This window comes from Synchytrium microbalum (assembly GCF_006535985.1).
Source record: "Synchytrium microbalum strain JEL517 chromosome Unknown SmJEL517_scf0003, whole genome shotgun sequence".
NCBI lineage: Eukaryota > Fungi > Chytridiomycota > Chytridiomycetes > Synchytriales > Synchytriaceae > Synchytrium > Synchytrium microbalum.
In genome coordinates, this window is record NW_022158352.1 from 90241 (window position 1) to 104333 (window position 14093).

A 14093-nucleotide genomic window follows, 5' to 3' on the forward strand; every position below is an offset into this window, starting at 1 on the left:
TGGGACTGCCCTTTTTGGAATGGACAGTGGACTGTTAGAGGAGCGAATATCTCGTTGAGACTTTTAAAGAGAAGTAGAAAACATAACCAGACCCGTAGTTGTTTTGTGAAGCTGTTAACCTTATATTTCCTTTTCTGTTGTTGCATGATATTTATATTTATAAAGACTGCCTCTCTGTCTCCTCCATAATGGTATTGTTTATGCAAACGTGTTTTGTTGATACGGTTTTCCACTCTATTCTATGGGGTTTTTGACTTATCAAGACTCTTATCAACAACTCGTTTCAGTATCTTCTTTTCCTCAATACGTAGAATCAATGCGAATCGTTTGCGTGATAGGCTAGGTCCCTGTAAAAGTGGCAAAAATGTAAGGGCTGTCATCTACACAAGATGCTTGAGAATTTCAACCTTACCAACGACGCCAATTCAGCTATATCTTGTTCCAATGTAGTTGGATACTGTGTGAGTCGTCTAACAGCTAGTTCTTTGGATATGGCTTCAACTTGGCGAGATAGGGATGAGGTCACGGATGCTGTTGGTGATGGCATTTCTTCATCTTCTTCATCACTATCGTCTGTGTCTATTTCTTCTTCCTCATCCATTTCTTCACTTGCTTTTGCATTTACATTACCCTCTCCTTCTTCCCCTTCGTCCTCATCTTCATGCTCATGATCATGAGCACAATGTTCACCATGCACATGCTCCTCTCTAGTCTCTCTAACAATCCACCCTTTATTCCCTAACTGTCCCAAATACACCTCAACACCACTCCCACCACTCCTCAACTGCCTGTACAACCCCACAGGCGCAAACGCAATCCGTATCGCACCTTCCAACGCAGCACTTCTCCCACCACTATAATCAAAATACGGGACAAGCACACCATCAGTGATATCCACATCATCGTTGTCTGCTAGCGATTCACAGACTTGTTGCCACCATTCGACACGTTTGAGGTGTTTGGGTGGGAGGTGGGATGATAAGACGGTGATAATATTGTGCCATGGGATACACGTGATGTCATATGGGTTGTTTGGTTCGGTGAAGGCGTAGCGCGAGAGGAGGGTTGTGTTGTTGTGGGAGCCGTATGTGTTGAATACTTCGGTGTTTCGTGAGCAGCATTTTATTATCCTCATTTGGAGTGTGTCTCCTATATCGTCTTCTTCTTCGCTTTCGTATTTATTGTTTTCGGAGGAGACATCGTCCCATTCGTCGTCATCGTCTCCTATTACTGAAGATTCGTCTAATAGTTCTGGCGCTTCTCCATCTTCTACATCCAATGACTCTGCATCCACATCCATATCTTGAGCCTCCATAACATGCTCACACTCACAATTACTTCCACAGATCAGACATACATCCGCATCAGACTCTATATGTACGTGCTCTCCAGCAGTCTTATGATTGAATATATCTGCGAGCGGTACCATACTGTCGCCATGATATGCATCGACCTGAAATGCACGTGATGTTACAAGCGACATGGCTCTCAAGAAGAAGTCGTAGCTATACACGGTTGGTGGAAACAAGTCCTGGTTTGCTTCAAGTATTGGGACAATGTTGTCTGTCCAGTCTGCTTTTAACAAGATTTTATCTTTAGCTAGTTTACTTTCGAGATCAGTTGACGCTAGCTCCGTCAAGTCGGTATCAGACCAGAATAACGGTATATCCTCACGTTCTGGCATCGTCATCAAGTATTCGTGCCATGGTGAATTCACTCCTTGAGTGATTTCAAACATGACGGAGAGACTGAGGCCTAAAACACCTGCGATTTCGTGTTCTTCGAGTATGTGGGCAATGGCTGTTGATTTGCAGGATAGGACTGTTGTTTTTGGGATTTCACAGACTAGTTAAAGAAGAATAAGCAGTGAGTTAGTGAGAGTAAGCTCAATTCGATATCATAAACACGAGATCAGAGAGTCTCTGTGCGGCAGGCTCTTGTAAACACAGCTCAAAGGTTCCAACACGAATTCACAGAGCCGTATAACAAGAATCTGGATCACAAAGCTAACAAAAATGACCTTCGTTGGAAGCTCGATGAGTTACCAAAACCAGTCACAGAGTTGACTATGGTACTTTCATATATATGACTTTTTTTGCGTGCATTTACCAACATCACCAAGCTTCAGATCCTTTGCTGCCATGATACACAGCCCCAGACCATTCGATGAAGATGAGCTTGAAACACGTATCTTGTCCATGGAAATGTCGTTTGACTTGAACCAAGCGAGCAGAGCTTTCAGACGTTCAGGTGAGTGTGTTGATCCCATGTCTTGAGACGTTACACGTCTTCCGGAGAGTCAATCACGTTCCTATATGATAGATAATTATAAATCAGCCAAGATAGACTTCTGTGCTTCGTCTCCATAATATGTTCACTCAGCAGTCGTTTTTTCTCCCTCCAAACTTCTGCCAAAACAACAGCCAAAGCTGCAAGAATAACAAACTAACAAAGAGATATGGCAGCTCCTTCCGCAAAGATTTTCATTGGTGGTCTAGCCTGGTAAGATATCCGTCGTCTCCGTTCACTTTATCTTGATATATATGCTTGACTTTGCCTACTTCAAATTGTTTGGAAGTCAACTTGCCAAGAAGTAAGCTAACATGGTCCACTTTATCCAATTAAATAGGGCATCCACCAACGAATCATTACGCACAGCATTTGAAGCCTATGGGGAAGTCGTTGAATCGAGAGTGGTTACGGACAGAGGTGAACATTTGTGCTATTTGATCAAAACGGCATGCGACAAACAACAGACATGAGAGAGAGAATGAGAGTTGGCCATCGGATATTTGGGTGTTATATACCATTTGAAATGTGCTACTGCTCTGGATGGATGCGACTCATGACATTTGCCACTCCGAAATTTTGCTTTGCCAGTTTTTATGCTTTTTTGCTACTTGTCATCACTGGGGGCAGCAACCGGCACCTTTGTTATTTTGAATTTGGTGGTGGGATCCGATCGGGCATTATAATATCTCTTCATCAATCTGTTTTTGTGATACTTGTGAAATGGCAGCGACAAACTGGTAAACCGATGATAATATCTGACACGACAACCATGTCTCTTTTTTTCCTCTTCTCTTTTGATTACTCTTCTATTTGGACCGGCAATCTCCCATTCTATGATTATACTCGTAAACAGAAACTGGACGAAGCCGTGGTTTTGGATTTGTCACTTTTGCCGACGCAGCTTCTGTTGCCAAGTCTATTGATGGCATGAACGGACAAGATTTGGATGGACGTGCTGTTCGAGTTACTGAAGTAAGTAATATAAATCTTATACCCGAGTTTTTACTTCGCTACACGGCATTTTGTCAACTGTCAACAATCACATCTACAATTGTGATGCAATATGCCAAGAGCCCCAACTTTACCCTTAACAATTGATTGCTCAAGCAATCTTAAACTAACTGCAACACTTTTCGTCAACTAGGCAAACGACCGTCCAGCAGGTGATCGCCCACCTCGCTCTGGAGGTGACAGCTATGGTGGTCGTCGTGACGATAGAAGTGGCGGAGGGTATGGTGGCGGACGAGGAGGTGGAGGCTATGGTGGTGACCGTCGTGACGATAGAGGTGGCGGAGGCTATGGGGGAGGACGTGATTCTGGACGTGATTCTGGTTATGGTGGAGGTTCTCGTGGTGGTGACCGAGGCTCAAGTGGAGGTTACGGTGGGGGGCGCCCTCGCGATACTCCCTACAGCAGGCCGTCTGGTGACCGTGAACGATACTAGCTGCAGCAAATAGCTTAATTGGTGAAAGAAATATGAACCCCGTCAGCATCCCACTCGTTTGCTCAAAAGATTGCTTTAAAAAAGGTAGAACACAAAAAAAATTGTACAAGAAAATGGTTGTGAAAAGGATTGGTTAGTAGCAAAGTTACTCTGTTGTTGTTTGTAAGAAAGGGAAGGAAATGATTACAATGGCTCAAAACAACATCGAATGTTCGTTTACTTGTTTTATATTGTGTGTTAGCAGTGGAATCTTACACAACTAGCTTCGGAAATTATGTTACTTTCGTAGGATTTCGGATTGACAGATACAAACAATCATCAATCAGCAGATGTTGCTCTTTGCCTTGGGTGATCTAACGAATCGCCTATTCATAACCGAAAACGTGAGTGCTAGCAGCACATAACTTGATATCCATATCTCCAAACTACGGTGACTCACCACTATTCTGTACACTATGTAGTCCAAACTTTCGAATCGCTATCCCCTCTTTGCTATTCTTCCTACTAGCACCAGGTGTCTCTGATTGTTGCTGCAGGTGTTGACTATTCAAACTCGATCCTTGACTGAGAGTCGACCCACTCGGCTTGGTATCAGCATCAACAGGCTCGACTTCCTCGGGATGCTCCCTCAATGAACGCCGTCCTGATCCTCGTCCGAGTGATGAGTAAAGCGATGGACGGTTCGGCAAGCCGAGGAATTGTGACGTTGATTGTTGTTGCTGCGGCTGCGGTAGCTGCTGTTGAGATGACGGAGGAGGAGGAGCCAATGAAGAATTCGAACGTTCGGCTATACTACCAATCATACTGCCTTGTGAAGTCCCTCCAGACACATTGGGTTTCAACCCCTCCAAGTCAAGAGCAGACGTAGGCATTCCAGACGGTGCAGCACTCCCTCCAAATCCAACGAAAAATGAAGCACGTCGTGCTAAGTGTCTAACTGCATTTCCAACCGTTGCTGCAGCTCCTGCGTTACCTCCCATGTATTCGTCTTGGGCACCAACAGGAGGAGCAATCGATCCACGATGTCTCATCATCTCAGACTCACGACGACCCGATGTGGCCCACAGTTTCAGAATGTTTTTACGGGTTTCGTCGCCAGTGATTGATGATGTGCGGGATGAGTGACGGGATAGCCAGCGAAGGATGAAATTGCTGGCCTTGTGGGATGTGTTTTGTTCGAGGATTTTGCCAAGTGAGTCGACAATGTCGGGGAGGTTTTGTACTTGGGGTGGGAGGCGGACGACCATTTCGATTATGCAGCGTTGTGAGACTCTGATAATGGAAGGAGGTGGGTGAGAAATAAATACAGCGATCAAAAAAAGCATTGCAGGTCGTTTGTATCACTTACTTGAGGTGATTAATCATTCTCCAGAACACCAACAGTTCTGATAAAGTTGGAATTGAAGTCAGTCATGGCTCACTTTGCTGGCAATACTTGAACAAAACGGTTCAATAACTCACCTCCAACGAAAACAACAATCAATTCAGCAATGAAAATCAACAAGTTCTTTGTTGTGGTACTTGCAAGTACCGCGTTTCCTTCAAGCAAAGTCTGATCCCCACATCGATCATACCCTTGCAGGAAATCTGGCTCGAAAGTTGCGTCCAAGAAGGCAATGACATTACTGTCTGGTACAAAATTTCCGATGCTTGCTGCTAGAACATTGTCTACAGTTTCAGAGTGAACATGTTGGTTAATTAATTACGAACGACCCATCTGATACATCAAAACAAGTATCGAATCCGGATCTTACCAGAAATACTTTGCATAATCAAGTCAGACAGATGGTGAAGTCCAAGACCAACTGTATCGTTCGTATAGTTGATACTTGAATTAAACACTCGATTGGAGCATGGTGTTGGATCTGGATATGGAAGACAAATTGGGGAATTGAAATCTTGTTCCAACGTAGCAGAGTACTAGCGAAAAAAGCTTGATTTCAATCCGGCAACACACCCTGAGACTGTCGTCACGCTGTCAAAACTTACTTGAGAATACGGAAGACTCGGTGGATATCTCGTAGTATCACCGTGTATGAGATTACCATAAATTTGCTCCAGGTAGCCGTCATCACCCCACTCAGAAATAAGCGCGTCCCTTAACGCAGTTTGATTTTTCCAAGTCATCGCATCAAAATTCACCAGATCTTTGATGAGTGCTATACTTCTGATGCTGAATGTCGCCATGTCACCGAATTGATCGAGATTAGCAAATGCTTGGCCGATTTGATACATTCCAGCGATATTGAGGACGGCGAAGAGTGTAGCCAGTGTGCACGTCATTGAGACGTATGCTAGATACTGTAGTCGTAGGACATTGTCTTGACCTAATGATCTGTTGTTGGCTCTCACTTCAAGTTCGGTACGTGCTTTCAAGCTGAGGTTGTCACGACCGAAAAGTTCTTCGTCAATGTCGTCTTCTGCTTTCTGTGATAAGGGGTAAAAGTGTGAGACCACCAGAAAAGGGACGACCAGACTCTACTTTTGGATTTCATTGGCAAAAACATACCACAACCAGTTCAGTAGCACACGATTTGGGTATTTTCTTGAAGATCTCCAATGTATTCCTCATTTTTGTGCGGAAGGCTTGTACTCGTCGATCCATAACTACGACCGCGGTTACAATCGTAGCAATCAGAATACAAGTCAAAATGATACTAAATTGAGATGCGAGATTAGCCAAAAAGCGTTACTTTGGCAATTTAGTTTGTTTCGCTGCTTCTACCTGTAATTGGTCGCAGTGCTGACAATGGCATTTTGCTGGTTAAAGTACAAGTCGTTCATTGAAAAATCGTAGGGACCGCGTTGGGCTTGGTAGAAGTTGTCTGCGACGAAGCGGAAGTCTATAAACCGTGTGCACGGGTGAGATTTTTGGGGGGTTTCGTCTCATTTCAACAAATAACATTCACCTCTCTCTTACCATTATTGTATGAATAGTTTGCAAACGATGAAAAGTCAATAGACGCCAGATGCAATCCACAAGCAGCAAACTTCTTGGTCAGTTGGAAGAGATTATAGTCGACAGACCGCGGCGCCATGTAAGGGTAGAATGATACGATGACGGGTATGGTTGGTGTGGTGTAAATGGCCAGTGCATCAGCTACATACGCCATGGTTGAAAGGTATTATTTATTTATTTTTTGTTGAAAAAGCAAATATCAAAGTTCGACTTACGATTCGACATATCCGTAGCTGCGAATATCGACGATGCAACATCATCAAACTCTGTCATTTCACCATACAGTTTTGTCTGGATGGAACTAAACAGAGTTGGGTTGTTCGTGTCATACGCACTTTGAAGCTGTCTAATTCGCCGATAGAGTAATGCTGTAGCTTTTTCACGAAGGTGAAGCCCATCCAAATATGAAAGGCCCTGGCCAGACAATTCGTTTCCCGTTATGATGACATAGGAAGCGATTAAAATCCCGACCGAAGTAATTCCGACAAGTACGGCAGAGAGCCTATGACAAGGGGATGAAAAATCTTTTCTCACTCGTATCCCATTACACACTAGATGCTCGTACTTACTGGATAATTGCCATATCAGATGCATTCTTGCTCAACATTGCAGCACGCTAAAACCAAGCGAAATCGTTCGGAGTTAGAATACGCATAAGCGAAACTTCATGATGCACTTACGAAATGTTGATGAGCTTCATGCTGTTTCTGTTCAGCATTCATAGTTGAGCGTGATCCAACACTACTAGGTGCCCTTTCTCTGGCGACCATGGCTGGTTTGGGTGCTGTAACTAGTGATGGTCTTCCAACTAGGGAATTTCGAGCTGCTGTCAATGGATCTGCCGCTCCGGATACGGAACGTCTCGTCGGAATAGAAGCACCGCTCAAAATCTCTTCCGGATTCTGGTACAATGGCTGTGAAGCAGACGTGTGGCTGTTCTCGAGGTCGTCAGCTTTTGCAATCAATGTGGTCGCTTTGGCAGATTCGTTTGTAATGTCCAGACACTTTTATAGATGGAAAAGTTAGCAAAGATGTCAGATTCTGAAACACGAGAAAAAATAAGCAATGATGCAATGGGCGGATTACATACAAACTTGGCGTAAAACCTCAACAACATCTCACTCCTCGGAAACTTAGAAACCAACTTCACGTAGGCACCCGAAGCTTGCTCAGAGCACTGATATAATTGTGCAGCAGCACCTTCAATCTCCGATATTCTGAAATTAGAGGATTGCACTAGCTTCCACAGTGTTCGTTGCCAGTGAAGAGCAATTTGATGATTGACCTTGGCCGTCTTTTCAAGCTTTCTGAAATCAGCAAATGACGCAACGTCTAATCGAACTCCAGAGCCCAGATGGTTGAAGTCTCGAGCTTGATTGTTCATTTGGGCCATGAAATGCTGCTGGAATTGGGCGTCGAATGCGGGACTCATCTAAAACAGTGCATAAATAGGTGAGCAAAATGACAACCCCATATTAGAACAAAAGCACGCAAATTGATGTAAATCGTACGTGATGAGACTGCTTCAAATGCTTATTCGAATCACCCTTTGCATTCTGCAGATAAAACGAATACATTGCCCATTGCACATGCAGGAATGACTCTTTCGGAAACTCGGTAGTGCCCACACGAAATGCATCCTCCACCAAAGTAAACCGCACATTGCCAGCCTCGTGGCCACGAAGTCCGTATTTAGGTGTTGCCGTTCTAGCCAAGATTTCAACATGCGGCCAGAAAATAAAGATTGGCTGTTTTTTCACATTTCCGATTTCGAGGGATTGGATGAGACGTTCTTTTGTTGATGTCTTGATGTAGTTTAACGCGTATTCTAGATAGTTCCAAGAAAACAATCAGCAAACAAAGTAGCCAAACATGTCATTTAGAGGCATACGTGAAGCCATGTAAGAACCGATCCAAGCAGGGAAGAAAGCAACCAGCATGGTGATAAACACTGGTGCGCCCTGAACTTGTCCAGAGTAGAAGCTGACAAGAGCAGCGACCATTGAAATTATTCCAAGAACAGAAGCTCCTCCGTATCTACGTCGAAAATTGTCAAATGATATTTGAAAAATGTTCCCAAGCAGACCAAAGACGAAGCTGAAAAGCGAAGTTCGTAAAATCAGAATGCATTGTCGACATACGTGGCAAAACGCATATGATTAATATGCGCAATGTAGTATGGATAGTAGTATCCAGTTGTCCACACCATCGTCAATGATACAGCCAGAGCCGTTCCGACTTTGAATAACACTATGCAAGAAATAATACACTTAGTATCCCAAGAAACTCAACCTCAAAGAAGATCAAATTTACTGTTGTAATCAGGAGCGACCTTCCAAATAAACGTCAAGATGGTCTTTGAGAGAGCGTATGTGGCTTCACTGAATATAAAGAATCTGTGAGAAGCAATGTTCAATCACAGTAAAACTACAAGCAGCCGCTTACACGCGTCCATGACTTTTACTTCCAGGACCCTTCGTAGTTGGATTTGAATCCAAAAACAGTAAATTAACCACGAATGTCAATGGCAAAAAGAGACAAATCGTGATGGCGGAAATAACCATATACTGAATACGTAACGGATCACTGCACGATACGGATAACATCGACCCAGTGACAATTTCAGTAGAATCAGGGCTTGAGCACACGAATGAAGTTGCGAGTACATCCAAGATTGGCATGAAGAGCACTATATGTTGAGACATTTCGTGTAAGTATCCCAGATTCGATACTAATCCAGTAATCCAGGACGTCTTTTTTTGGATTCAAACGACAATTTGTTACCTGTTGGAACAAAAGCAGCCAGCACTCTGAGTGTCCGTATAGGCCAACTGAAATTATGCTGACCACGAATAAAGCCATATGCGACCCACAAGATGTTGATTGCCGTCAACCACACAGCGGCAGTAGCAATCCATAGGTAGTAGCTGAATACGCTTTCGCTCAGTAGCTCGTATTTAGGCTCCAGAGTGTGGCCAACGACGTCAGGAACTAGTTGCCAAAAAAAAGCGTTGGCAACTCTCAAGTATTGATCAAGCACCTTCTAGCCAATGCATACTGTAATAGACGGCATTGAGTCTTGAGCCAAGGAAGAATGCCACAATTTGCAGATCTAACTCAACAGAATCTTTGAGAAGTCCATTTTTTGGACAGGTAGATGTGAAACTCGATTATTCACCTTCAACCAGCACTGCGATATATCCAATGAGAACAGCAGGCTCGTTACCAAATACCTAACATTCAAAAGAGTAGAGTTCGATTAATTCTGGAATACTTAACAGAAACAAAACATTTCAACTCACGGCGAAAAACATGACATTAAACATTATCGCCTTTGCCTGCTTCATGAAACTCGTATGCGTGATGAACTCATCTCCTTCGTCAGATCCACCACTAGCTATTGTGCCAGTGCCCTCTTCTCCTCCTCGTGGTCTCCCTGCTGGACTTTGTTCTTCTTCGTCATGCAGAGGAATTATAATCGGTTCTCTCCCAAGTCGTTCGAGAGTAACCACAACATCATCCTCATCATCACTGTCGTATTTCTCGTATTCCATGGTCGAGACAAGATATCCAGATCAAACTCAGAGTATCCCCTGACACGTTAAATCTAAATTGCGTACTTTTTGGTATCAGTCGAGATCTGGCCTAGAAATAATCTTCCGGTTTTGGAGAAACAAAAAACATACGATCCAGGTAATCCTAAACCCCAGAAAATGGAGGATATTTTGTTCTATCGCGGACGGTTTGTATCCAAGTGCTGGAATTCCTATCACGATATCTGCAAAAAACTAAGCCTGGGTGAAAACCCTGTAGTCTATTTGTTGCTGCTGCACACTTCGGATTTTTTCAGAAGGTTTATTGAAGAAATTTTCGATGTTTGAGCGTTTATACGCGCTTCAGGTACACTGCTTTGACGAACAGATAAAACTGTTCAACGAGCACGCTGTTTCTACAGTATGGTGTCTTGATGTAGTTCAATACGTTTTCCAAAATGGTTGGAGAAAAGCAGATCAGCAAAAAAGGGCGGTTCGATCACCCGTATGAATACATACGTGAAGAAAAGCTACAAAGCAATCCACGCTGGCAAGAACCCTACCAGTATGGTAACAAGTATCGGAACTTTTCCCTCCAGAATTGTGCGTGCCTTACACGTGCTGCGACCTTACTTATTTGCTTCCAAGATTGTAGTCTGGATAGCGGTATCCAGTCGTCCACACCATCCAACTTATTTCGACCTTGAATGGCACTATTCGAGAGGAATGGTGAGCGCTCCCCAAAGACTAAAAAACACACATGGGAACAAGTTCTTAATTACGGTTGTAATCAAGAGCGACGTTCCTTCCGTATGAAGATTAGGTCTCGAATTGCTTTTTTGGGAAACAGAGGTCATCTTATGGAAACATGACGAGGATAACCTGAAACTTCCGTAGATACATCGTAGCTACGTATTTGCTGGTTCCTTCTTAGTTGAATTCAAATTTCAAAAACAGTAAATTGACCAAGAATCCAAGAATGTTAATGACAACAAAATATGGTGAAGGCAGAAAGGTCCTTGAATTGGATACAAAAGGGATCACTGCCTGGATATGGCCATAACGATGACGTTATTCGTGGACGCTGGCATACAAATAAAGTGGCTAAAGTCCAATAGTGGCATAGACAAGAACCATTGGCAATCTTGAGTATGTTTGTAAAAGCCATCTTCACTGTCGCCTCTCTTGCTTCGCACATCACAGAGTGTTGTGCGTATCCGTGAGCACAAAGGCAGCCAACACTCGAAGCGTTCGTGTAGGCCATCTAAAAGTATTTTGACAACGCATACACCCATATGTACCCAATGATGTTGATTGCTGTCAACCACAAAGCAGCAGGAGCAACCGAGAAACGACTTATTGGATTTGGATTCAGACGATGCCTCGTTTCGGGGTTCCAATGTTTGGCCAACGACGTTAAGAACCAAAAAAAAATTCAAGTCAGTAAATAAAAAATCAAACACCTCACACAGTCCCAAGCAGACCTAGAAATACCGCAAACAAAATGTAGTTAATTGTCAATCTAGTATCGAGTAATTACCCCCAGTACTGAAATTTCATCAAAGATGACTGCCAGCAAAATCCCAGAAGCTTTCATGAAAACCGTTGATCTATTTGGGAACTATACACATTCAACTTTTTTACACACAGGGTCTTCATCGGAATGATTGACGTTCGATTTCTTTACAGTACTTTTCAGGTACACCGATTTGACGAAGAGACTAAATTTCAAGGTTTTAAAGAATCAGTTTTCGAATTGACAAAAAAGCGGCAAAGTCGCCTAATATTGTTACCTCAATCTTTCGTTCCTTGACACGATCAACCTTCTTCTTCTTCTCTTCACGTAACGCAGCAAGCTTTTCACCCTCCTTGAAGAACTCCTGACGGTCTTTACCACGAAGAATTTCCTTCTGCTTGATTTGTGCCTAAAGCAATTTGAAATGATAAATAAAAATCCACCAATGTAGTCCACGGCTTCGTTTTGGCGTATACAAGTCAGCCCCTCTCACCTGAACTTCAAGCGAATAAGCACGATTCTTTTCATGTTTGATAATAGTCTCAGCTTGTAATCGTTGCTCTTCTTCCTTTTGTCGTTGCAACGATCGGTAGAATTCTTGACGCATGGCTTGAGCTTCAGCGGCAATAGCAGATTCACGAGCGAGGGATTGACGAGCACGTTCTTCACGGAGTTCACGTTCTTGAGACGAAGCTTTTTCAGCGGCTTCCTTCTTTTGGCGTCTCCATTCACGTTCGTAGGCTTCGTGGGCACGCTGGGCGCGGAGGGCGTCCTGTTGGGCTTGTTTGTCTGCAAACTAGATTGTAGAATATGGTGGATAAGCTGATGGGTTCTTTTTTGCAGCAGAAATAAAAGATATGCGAAAAATGCACGCATATCATATGACGAAATACAACAAGTTGCAACTTTACACCAACCTTACCTTCTCTTGCATAGCACGTAAACGCGCAACATCCTTCTCACGCTCAATCTTCTTGAGCTGTTTCTCCTTCTCAGCCTCCTCCTGTCGTCGATCCTTGTCCAAAAGATACACCATAACCTTCCTATCTTCATCCTCTTCCGCCAATCGTTGCTGTCTCTTGTGTTCAAGCGATTCAGTGTTGGCCTTAACGACTTGCTGCATCAGGAGTCGTTGAGCTTTAACTTTGGCCTCTTTTTCACGTTGTTCGGCTTCAGCGCGATCACGAAGTGCTTTTAGCATTGCTTGAGTTTCTTGGTCTTTGCGCTCTTCTTCGAGTACTAGTTGTTCTTGGCGTTCTTCGATTTGTTTGCGGATTATGGCTGCTCCTTTTCGTTGTTCTGTTGTGTGTTTATTGGGATAGATTAGAATGGTGCCAAAAAGCCTCGAAGAGAAGAACTATGAATTGACGTACCCTCTACACGCAACTTTTCACGTTCTTCGAGCTTCTTGAGCTCATTAATACGATCTGTTTCCATCATGACATCCAATCGAGATTGTTCGAGCTTCTTTTCTGCGTCAATCATTTTCTATAATAAAAAGCGATAAAATTTCAACCGTTTCATAAAAGAGATTGAGAGCCAAAAAGGCCCAAAGGAATCTCCGTATACCTTTTCTTCGATCTGAGCATCACGAATAGCCACACACTTGGCATACAGAATCAACTCATTCAATCTCTTGATGTCATCTTCTTGTTCATCTATTTGGGCTTGAGCCTTGGCCAACAAGTGTTGAGAACGTTCACGAGCTTCTTGTTCTAGCTCAGACAAGGCAGCGTTTTGTGCTCGTTCACGGTCGTGCTGTTCCATACGTTCCTAGAGCAAAACATCACGTCAAGATATGTCAATTTCACGTAGCAGATTCTACATATATTTTACCCTGCGCATCTTTGCAGCAGCAGCCTTTTCGTCGCGTTCCAATGACTCTTCAGCGTTGCGACGTCTGATTTCGGCTTCAGTGCGTAGAATGGCATCAGACTAGTAGATTGTGCATAAGACACGTTAAAATAATTGTATGTTGTGTGGTTGTTTACATCAACACGTACCCTGACTTGGGTCAATTCAGAGGATTTGACGACAAACCCAGCGATGTGCTTACCAGCACTGGAGGTTGGTTTGCTGCCCTTCACATGTGGCTTTAGGGTTCGAATATTGTCGCGAGTGATGACGGTTATTGTCTTCTGTTGACATATGTGTGAAGTGTTAGCTAGAGTCCATGCAAAGCACTACATGAGAGATTGAAAACACGTGGATATACCTCCTTGTTGTTTGAGGCAGGAGCAGCAGAAGATACGGCCGCCCGTATTGTGGATGTAGGAGCCTTCATGATTTACTCTGCTCTATTCGCGTGTTTTTTGGAAATGTTTGTCAGAGTTGAGCTTGATCAACGGA

At 43.5% G+C, this 14093-nt stretch overlaps 3 protein-coding genes across 3 annotated transcripts; 1 reads left to right on the plus strand and 2 right to left on the minus strand.

Annotated features, from left to right (window-relative positions):
• Positions 1 to 239: 239 nt before the first annotated feature.
• SmJEL517_g00802 (uncharacterized protein) lies at positions 240 to 2269 on the minus strand (the record flags this gene model as incomplete). The annotated part of the gene is made up of 3 exons (XM_031166730.1): positions 240 to 347; positions 413 to 1845; positions 2110 to 2269. 3 exons carry the CDS (start codon positions 2267 to 2269, stop codon positions 240 to 242), a joined length of 1701 nt encoding a protein of 566 aa, XP_031027092.1.
• A 189-nt stretch (positions 2270 to 2458) lies between these two features.
• Positions 2459 to 3736, plus strand: SmJEL517_g00803 (uncharacterized protein; the record flags this gene model as incomplete). The annotated part of the gene is made up of 4 exons (XM_031166731.1): positions 2459 to 2502; positions 2630 to 2709; positions 3146 to 3264; positions 3437 to 3736. The coding sequence occupies 4 exons, from the start codon at positions 2459 to 2461 to the stop codon at positions 3734 to 3736; spliced, it is 543 nt and encodes a 180-aa protein (XP_031027091.1).
• Positions 3737 to 11883: 8147 nt separating this feature from the next.
• SmJEL517_g00804 (uncharacterized protein) lies at positions 11884 to 14028 on the minus strand (the record flags this gene model as incomplete). The annotated part of the gene is made up of 9 exons (XM_031166732.1): positions 11884 to 11949; positions 12022 to 12153; positions 12238 to 12540; positions 12667 to 13043; positions 13118 to 13232; positions 13314 to 13517; positions 13581 to 13679; positions 13748 to 13882; positions 13960 to 14028. 9 exons carry the CDS (start codon positions 14026 to 14028, stop codon positions 11884 to 11886), a joined length of 1500 nt encoding a protein of 499 aa, XP_031027090.1.
• Between the last annotated feature and the right edge of the window lie 65 nt (positions 14029 to 14093).